The sequence below is a fragment of the Periophthalmus magnuspinnatus genome, chromosome 12 (genome assembly GCF_009829125.3).
Source record: "Periophthalmus magnuspinnatus isolate fPerMag1 chromosome 12, fPerMag1.2.pri, whole genome shotgun sequence".
Classification (NCBI taxonomy): Eukaryota; Metazoa; Chordata; class Actinopteri; order Gobiiformes; family Gobiidae; genus Periophthalmus; species Periophthalmus magnuspinnatus.
In genome coordinates, this window is record NC_047137.1 from 18,894,409 (window position 1) to 18,903,650 (window position 9,242).

Sequence of the window (9,242 nt, forward strand, 5' to 3'; positions counted from 1 at the left end):
AATGGGTTTCTACCCTGAACAGCATTTAAAAGCAAAATGGCCGCAGGAATAAAAGAGTTCTTGTACCTATTACTCCTCACTGAAGGAAACCTGAGCCTAGAGCCAGAAGGAAGAAAACTAAACTCATCATGAAGAGGATGAGCATCATCAGACAAGATGCTCAGAGCCTTTTCACCTGTCTGGAGAAAAGCTCAGACAGAGAAGTCTGCTGGGCCCCCAAGATTTTCTCACTCAAATGTACAATTCTACTGAGTGATTTTTTAGCTTTGATATTCAGATTCCCATACCAACACAACATAGAGAAAGTTAAAACAGACTCAACACAAGATTTATAGAACAAAGTCATCAAAGTCCTGTCCACCTGGAAGTACGACAGTTTTCTGAGGCAGAACAGATGCTCTGACCTCTCGTGCACAGCATGTCTGTGTTATCATTAAAGTTCAGTTTGTGGTAAATCAAGGTTCCCAGGTACTTATAATTTTCCCCTAGCTCTACCTCTTGACCTTTGATAACAGTCGCTCTGGGAGTTGTGACCTGTCTGTTAAAGTCAATAGACATATCTTTAGTCTTACTGACATTTAGTTTTAAAAAAGAGTTGTCACACCACTGTACCATGTCCTCAACAACTGGGCCATGGTCCTTTTCGTCGCCATGTAAAAGACTGATGATGACAGAGTCGTCTGCAAATTTCAATATATGTCGATTTACATAATTACTGTGACAGTCATTTGTATACAAAATATATAAAAGTGGTGAGAGCACACAACCCTGAGGAGATCCTGTAGAAGAATTTAAGACATCAGAGAGGCACCCATTCACCTTTACCCTCTGTGATCTCCCAATTAAGATGTCCAAAATCCAGCCCACCATGTTAAAATCCAAATTAAAATTTGAAACAAGTTTATCAATTAAAAGGTGTGGCTGGATGGTATTAAAAGCTGAGGAGAAGTCCAAGAATAGGAGCAGTAGTTTGTCCCACCACAGACGAGGGTGGAGCCTGTGGACATTATGGATGCATCTCCTCCAGGTTTAAAAAGCAGAAGCTGCTCTGGTGACACAGGCTCAGACAAAACAAATAAGACTCCAGGAACAGTTCATGTGAAAATGTGTCGTTTTACAAAGAGAGGACAGTTTTTAGGGAATTTTTTAAATGTTCTAACTCTATGAGGCCACAGAAACATCAGAGTTTCTGCTATGAACTTTATTTAAGTCATTTTTATAACTAAACCCCTGGACTGGTCAGACTGGACTGGACTGGACTTTTTTGTTGCTGTGTTGGTTCTTAACACTAATACCACAGAGGGCTCCTGTGTTAATGACAAATATAGAAGATGTACTGAACAATGCTCTGGAGTTCTTACATAAAGTCCAAAATGCTTCTCTAAACTTCAGCACACGTGAATAAAAGACAGGATTAAGGATAGAGTCAAACCAGTGAAGGAGTGAAGAGGTTATAAAGGCCCTGTCCATGTGTCCTACAGCTGCAGGTCTGTCACTCACCTCTGATGGAACGTCTGCAAAAGTCTACAAACGATTTATCCAACACACGATTTAGTCCAACGAGCACGAACGAGAGAAACAGACAGAGAGAGAGAGAGAGACAGGGAGGGAGAGAGAGAGAGAGAGAGAGAGAGAGAGCCTGAGACTGTAAATAAATACTTTTTATTGGAGCAAATAAAGGTTCAAAGTTCACCTTTACAACACTCACATAAATGAATCATATCAAAACTGTTGCACAACATCAACAAAATGGAGTCTCAACGAGATGAAATCATAAAATGGAAAGAACAAAAATGAAAAACACCATGAGACTGTTGTGGAATTTCTAATCGTTAAAACACAAAATATTAAATCAAAAGAGGTTTTCTTAAATCAAAAAGTCTGGTTTTAATTGTGCACAATCGTCAAAGAGCTGTTCTCCCTGAAAGAGTCATCTAACCCTCAGCTGATAAAGAAAATACACACAGTGTATTTATACCATCACAATCAAACTGTTTAGTTGAGACAAAGGGGTTGGACGCACAAACAAGAGAAACACTCATGAATAATAAGATGCTGTTAAAAAGATTAGGTCAAAAAGATCCATAACAAAACAAGTAAAGATTTAAGGTAAACAAAGACATAACAAGGAGCAGGTGAGTGTATAAAGTTTGTACCAGATAATTAAATTGAGATTGTGTCACCAACATCTCTAGTTTTGCTTTTTGTTGAAGTATATTCCATTTTTATTTAGAAACACAGCTAAAATCCTCTTTCCCGTCTCAGTTCTGGTGCAGCTCATTCTTAGACTTAAACAGTCATGTGATCTGGTGTTAAATGTTCTGTATCAATGATGAACAAACAGGTGAGGCATTCTGGGAGTTTTAAGATTCATGATGGAATTTTTTATTTCATTAAAATCTTGTTACAGTTTTAAAAGCACTTGACCAGCAGAGGGAGCACTAGCATCTTTTAAGAAGTAGGGGGCCCAAAACTGATCCTTGGGGCACCCCTTTACTTAAAGTTATAAAATCTGATTTAAAACCATCGGCTTCAGCCTGAGTTCAGTTTGAAACATAATTTTTGAAACAATCACATGAAGCTTTGTCAGATCCACTCTGCTTCAGACGTGTGTGTAGTGATGATGTGCCTTTTAGCAACACATCAAACACTTTAAATACACAGAGGAGGAGAGTGTTAGGGCTGAGCCTGGTTTAACAGTAGAACAAGCTCCTCCTCTTCCTCTCAGCTTTAGTCCTGGAGGACAGTAGCGCCCCCTGATGGCAGCAGGAGACACAGTGTGTGGTCAGGGTGGTGTCCTGTACAATCCTCTGGACTCTGTGGTTCAGTGGGACTGTCCTTATGTGAGTGAACAAAACACACTGTATAAAAGTCAGAGGCCCTTTCAGTGCAGGGTATAAAGTATCTGGACTTGTTCCAGCTTCAGTGTTTGTTTCTTTTATTGTTGTATTTGAGCTCAGTCTTTCAGTTTGTCTGATTGTTTGTTCTTTCCGACAGTTGTGTATTATACTTAGCTTTAAAATACTTGCTACACCTGTAGCCTTCACGATCTTCTGCCCTGTAAACCATCTCCTTTTCCCTCCTCAGACCTCAGGGTTTGTCAATGTTAAAAGTTGCCCTGGTACATGATGGATGATGCTGTCCTCACAGAACTGAATGTGTGACGTCACAGTGTCTGTAAACTCATCCAAACTGTGGCAGCAGGTGTGTTACACCTCACCCTGCTCTGCCCCCTGCTGGTGATTGAAACTTACGAGATGCCGGTTGAGACATCACCAAACAAGTTCTGTGTAAGGCGTTGGGGAACCAGAGCATCTTGATGAGGAATGGGCTACTGGAATCAAACGGAGATGGACGAGATCTGAGAACAAGGCTCTGATGGAATGATACAAGTCCAGTGACCCGAGTCAGAGGAGTTACATGAACAGGATGTGGGAAAAATAGTATAAAGTTGATATCCACTTCAGCAGCAGTGACCCTAGAGATACTTGATCATAAGAGTATCCACGGGAAACATGAGAAACAAGACCCACCCCAAAAACGGTAAAAGTAAAATCATGTGGAAAACTATTGACAAACTATTGGGAAAAAAACTGATGATATCAATCTGTAAATGAATGGAAATGTTACTGATGAGGCTTTAGCAATAGAAGTACATTTTAGTGGATATATTTTAAATTCAGTGCATAAACTGACTCAGAACTTTCAAACTATCTCTCTATTCCAATGAGTTATCAACCACATTTAACCCGACGCCCAACAAATGAAATCAAGTTTGGGTCAAAATCAAAGGACATTTATGGACTTGATATATTAAAATAAATAAATAGAGTCACTTTCCAGCTCATCAGATGCTGTGATAAATACAAATATCTATGAAGGTGAGTTTCCTAAAGCTCTAAACCATCGTCAGCTCTATTTTTAAATGGAGTGACAAACAGGATGTGGGTTTGTCCCTGAAGCCTCGTCCCAGCTGCCTCTAAAGGGCTGGAGAAGGATGTGGCACAACATTTTACTGCACTTTGATTTAAACCCTTTAAAGACACATCTATGGGAGTGCCTCAGGGGTCCATACTGGGACCTCTGCTCTTTAGTTTTTACAGTAAACAGTGTAAACAGTGTGGAGGAGGTGATGGAGGTGGTGTACATATGTAAACAGTGTGTGTGGAGGTCAGTGTCGCTCTGACACTGACCACAGCCACGTCCAGGGAAACCTCCAGTTTGTCAGTGTCCATCAGTGACTCTGTCCACTGTCCTGACCCTGACCCGTCTGAAGGAGACTGGACGCTCGGCCGTCGCTCTGACTGGTCACTCTGTGGTCAGGGGGTGAGGGTCCTGCTCAGGTCCTGTTCAGGTCCTGCTCAGGTCCTGCTCAGGTCCTGCTCAGGTCCTGCTCAGGTCCTGCTCAGGTTCACCACAGACACAGAGGAACCTTCAGTGAACAGACCAAACCCTGGAAACAGAGGCTCAGAGAAGGACGAGGAGAAGGTCCAGATGTGGGACAGTCGTCCATCAGAGAAGACCTGATAGAAGGACAGAGCTCCAGCCTCAGAGTCCAGGAACACGCCCACTCTGCCCAATGACACGCCCGCTTTGCCTGAGATTACGCCCCCTGAGGAGGTGAGACAATCACAGGCTCTTCTTTTCTCTTTGTTGTGACGGGTAAAACACACTCCTCTGTCGATCTCCAGACTCCAGGACAGATCGTTGTGTCCAAACAGACACTCCTCTTCTGTCCGTCTGATCCCTCTGTAACTCACTGCTACACAAACCCACTCCCCTCTCCACTTCATCTCCCAGTAACAGCGCCCCCTCAGGCCAGTGGAGCTCAGGACCTGAGGATTGTCAGTGAATCTGTCCTGATGATGTGGATACTTCTGATCCTCCTTCACACGTGTCACAGTCCGATTGTCCTCAGACAGAAGGAGACGTCTGTGAGCTGAGTTTGGGTCCAGAGAGAACTCACAGGAGTCTGAAACACAAACATCTGAACGTGAGGAGAATGTTCATGTGTGAACGTGTCTACAGTGGCCCTGATCTGAACATTAATAACAGACCAATCAGGTGAATTATTCCCTGAGTTCACTCCTGCAGGTTTGATTGACAGATTTGCTCAGTGTTTAACTGATGTTTTTACTGCACCACTTTTGTCTCATTGCATTTTTATTTCTACCATAGTTTCTCTTCCTGGCCACAAGTCAGACACAAAACTTTAAATAAAACCCCAAGACAATAAAGGATTATCTGATCTGAGACTGAAGCAACAGCAAAAATGGATTTGAAGATATTTAAATAATAATAATAATAATAATAATAATAATAATAATAATAATAATAATAATAATAATAATAATAATAATAATTAAAGCCGCAAGCGGCATCGAACGGCCCTCGCGGGCCGTGCTTCGCACTCGGCCGACCCGGCACTCCCTGTGGGTGGCGCTAACGCGCCACTTGTCCCTTTTTTATTGCGGCTTTGGGCTGCACTTGTCACCAAACAAGTCAAAACACATGGGAAGTGCTGATGCACAAAATGCAAAAACATGGGTTTTGCAGGCATCGCCATGGCAACACCGTGCAAAATACAATTTTGGCCCGTTGGACTTTTTTGTCGGGGACGACCTGAAGAATCACTGTGCAAAATTTTATGTCCGTCGTTGACGGTAATAAGTCGTTATAAGACTTTGAAATGTACGAAAATTTGGAAATTTTCCCATTAGGATAACATGGGCGCTTTCGCGCATCGCCATGGCAACCCAGTGAAAAATATGACAAGGGTCTGATTGACTTTTTTGATCAGGATGACATGAGGAGTCATGGTGCCAAATTTCACATTATTCCATGAAACTAATATTTTTCCCATGAATGGGAAAAATTGTGAGGTTTCCCATTAGGATAACATTGGCAGTTTGGCGCATCGCCATGGCAACACGGTGCAAAAGACGACATAGGTCTGATTGACTTTATTGATTGGGATGACCCAATGGAATTTTGTGTCAAATTTGGTAACATTTGGGAAAAGTAAATTTTCGGCCTTCCATACAAATTTATTAGATGTTCCGTAGGGGGCGCTATTGCGCCAATTTAGTTTCTATCACAATGAGTAGCTTTAGGCCCAAAAGGTTTACAACTGATTCGAATTTGAGCCAAATCGGACTTTGCATGCGCAAACGGGAGCAAATTTTGAAATTTGAAAATTGCAAAAATTCCGATGGAATTTTGCGGCTTCGCCGCACGGAAGCCGTGATAGGCATCATCATGAATTGGATAACTTTTGATGCCCCACTTGTCTAGATGATGTACAGTAAATTTCAGCCCTGCAGGTGAAGCGCCTTCAGAGGAGTTGACGAAAATGCGAGGTCAGCGAAAACGCTGACTCGGCATTTTGGAATTTTCAATCCAAGATGGCCGACTTCCGGTGCGTCAGAGGGCGTGGCCATAATAATCTTTTTTGTTTGGCATCACTTGATGAATGCATGTACCGAATTTGGTGGCTGTGTGAAAAAGTTGATGTTGACATCTCCCATTGACGTCAAAAATTTGACTTTTGCAGGGGGCGCTGTCGCGCCATTTTTTTATGCCCAATGACGCACCACATAAAAAAATAAATTTTTCACCAGACCTGAATAATGGGCAAAATTTGGTGAGTTTTTGAAAATGTTCAGGGGGTCAAATTACTGCTCAAAGAGCAGAAGAAGAAATAAAAATAATAATATTAAAGCCGCAAGCGGCATCGAACGGCCCTCGCGGGCCGTGCTTCGCACTCGGCCGACCCGGCACTCCCTGTGGGTGGCGCTGACGCGCCACTTGTCCCTTTTTTATTGCGGCTTTGGGCTGCACTTGTCACCAAACAAGTCAAAACACATGTGAAGTGCTGATGCACAAAATGCAAAAACATGGGTTTTCCAGGCATCGCCATGGCAACACCGTGCAAAAGACAAACTTGGCCCCCTGGACTTTTTTGTTGGGGACGACCTCAAGAATCACTGTGCCAAATTTTGTGTTCGTCGTTGACGGTAATATGTCGTTATAAGACTTTGAAATGTACGAAAATGTGGAAATTTTCCCATTAGGATAACATGGGCAATTTCGCGCATCACCATGGCAACCCAGTGAAAAATATGACTTGGGTCTGATTGACTTTTTTGATCAGGATGACATGAAGAGTCATGGTGCCAAATTTCACATTATTCCATCAAACTAATATTTTTCCCATGAATGGGAAAAATTGGGAGGTTTCCCATTAGGATAACATTGGCAGTTTGGCGCATCGCCATGGCAACATGGTGCAAAAGACAACATAGGTCTGATTGACTTTATTGATTGGGATGACCCAATGGAATTTTGTGTCAAATTTGGTAACATTTGGAAAAACTAAATTTTCAGCCTTCCATACAAATTTATTTGTTATTCTGTAGGGGGCGCTGTCGCGCCAAATTGATTTCTTTCACAAACATTAGAATTAGGCCGGAAAGTTGTACAACTGATTCGAATTTGAGCAAAATCGGACTTTGCATGCGCAAACGGGAGCAAATTTTGACTTTTGAAAATTGCAAAATTTCCGATGGAAATTTGCGGCTTCGCCGCACGGAAACCGTAAAAGGGATCATCATAAATTGGATAACTTTAGATGCCCCACTTGTCTAGATGATGTACAGTGAATTTCAGCCCTGCAGGTGAAGCGCCTTCAGAGGAGTTGACGAAAATGCGAGGTCAGCGAAAATGCTGACTCGGCATTTTGGAATTTTCAATCCAAGATGGCCGACTTCCTGTGCGTCAGGGGGCGTGGCCATAATAATCTTTTTTATTTGGCATCACTTGAAGAATGCGTGTACCAAATTTCGTGGCTCTACGCCAAACTTGACGTCGGGACGTCTCCCATTGACGCAATGTATTTTTACTTTTGCAGGGGGCGCTGTCGCGCCATTTTTTTATGCCCTATGATGCACCACATAAAAAAATAAATTTTTCGGCAGACCTGAATTTTGGGCAAAATTTGGTGAGTTTTCGAATATGTTCAGGGGGTCAAATTCCTGCTCAAAGAGCAGAAGAAAGAAGAAATTAAAGCCGCAAGCGGCATCGAACGGCCCTCGCGGGCCGTGCTTCGCACTAGGCCGGCACTGCACTCCCTGTGGGTGGCGCTAACGCGCCACTTGTCCCTTTTTTATTGCGGCTTTGGGCTGCACTTGTCACCAAACAAGTCAAAACACATATGAAGTGCTGATGCACAAAACGCAAAAACATGGGTTTTGCAGGCATCGCCATGGCAACACCGTGTAAAATACAAACTTGGCCCCCCGGACTTTTTTGTCGGGGACGACCTGAAGAATCACTGTGCCAAATTTTATGTTCGTCGTTGACGGTAATATGTCGTTATAAGACTTTGAAATGCATGAAATTTTGAAATTTTTCCCATTAGGATAACATGGGCGCTCTCGCGCATCGCCATGGCAACCCAGTGAAAAATATGACTTGGGTCTGATTGACTTTTTTGATGAGGATGACATGAAGAGTCATGGTGCCAAATTTCACATTATTCCATGAAAGTAATATTTTTCCCATGAATGGGAAAAATTGGGAGGTGTCCCATTAGGATAACATTGGCAGTTTGGCGCATCGCCATGGCAACACGGTGCAAAAGACGACATAGGTCTGATTGACTTTATTGATTGGGATAACCCAATGGAATTTTGTGTCAAATTTGGTAACATTTGGGAAAACTAAATTTTCGGTCCTCCATACAAATGTATTAGATGTTCTGTAGGGGGCGCTATCGCGCCAATTTACTTTCTGTGATAATGAGTAGCTTTAGGCCCGAAAGTTTTACAACTGATTCGAATTTGAGCAAAATCGGACTTTGCATGCGCAAACGGGAGCAAATTTTGCCTTTTGAAAATTGCAAAAATTCCGATGGAATTTTGCGGCTACGCCGCACGGACACCGTAAAAGGCATCATCATGAATTGGATAACTTTTGATGCCCCACTTGTCTAGATGATGTACAGTGATTTTCAGCCCAGCTGGTGAAGCGCCTTCAGAGGAGTTGACAAAAATGCGAGGTCAGCGAAAACGCTGACTCGGCATTTTGGAATTTTCAATCCAAGATGGCCGACTTCCGGTGCGTCCGAGGGCGTGGCCATAATAATCTTTTTTGTTTGGCATCACTTGAAGAATGCGTGTACCGAATTTCGTGGCTGTATGCCAAAGTTGACGTCGGGACGTCTCCCATTGACGCAATGTATT

The 9,242-nt window shown here is 42.7% G+C and overlaps 1 protein-coding gene across 1 annotated transcript in view; it reads right to left on the reverse strand.

The window, feature by feature from the left end:
- Positions 1 to 4,394: 4,394 nt before the first annotated feature.
- The window catches only part of LOC117379338 (NACHT, LRR and PYD domains-containing protein 1a allele 5-like), a 186,619-nt gene continuing 181,771 nt past the window's right edge, over positions 4,395 to 9,242 (reverse strand). The window contains exon 14 of the mRNA XM_055225595.1: positions 4,395 to 4,972. Coding sequence (XP_055081570.1) covers positions 4,395 to 4,972 — 578 coding nt within the window. The remainder of the gene's footprint in view (positions 4,973 to 9,242) is intronic.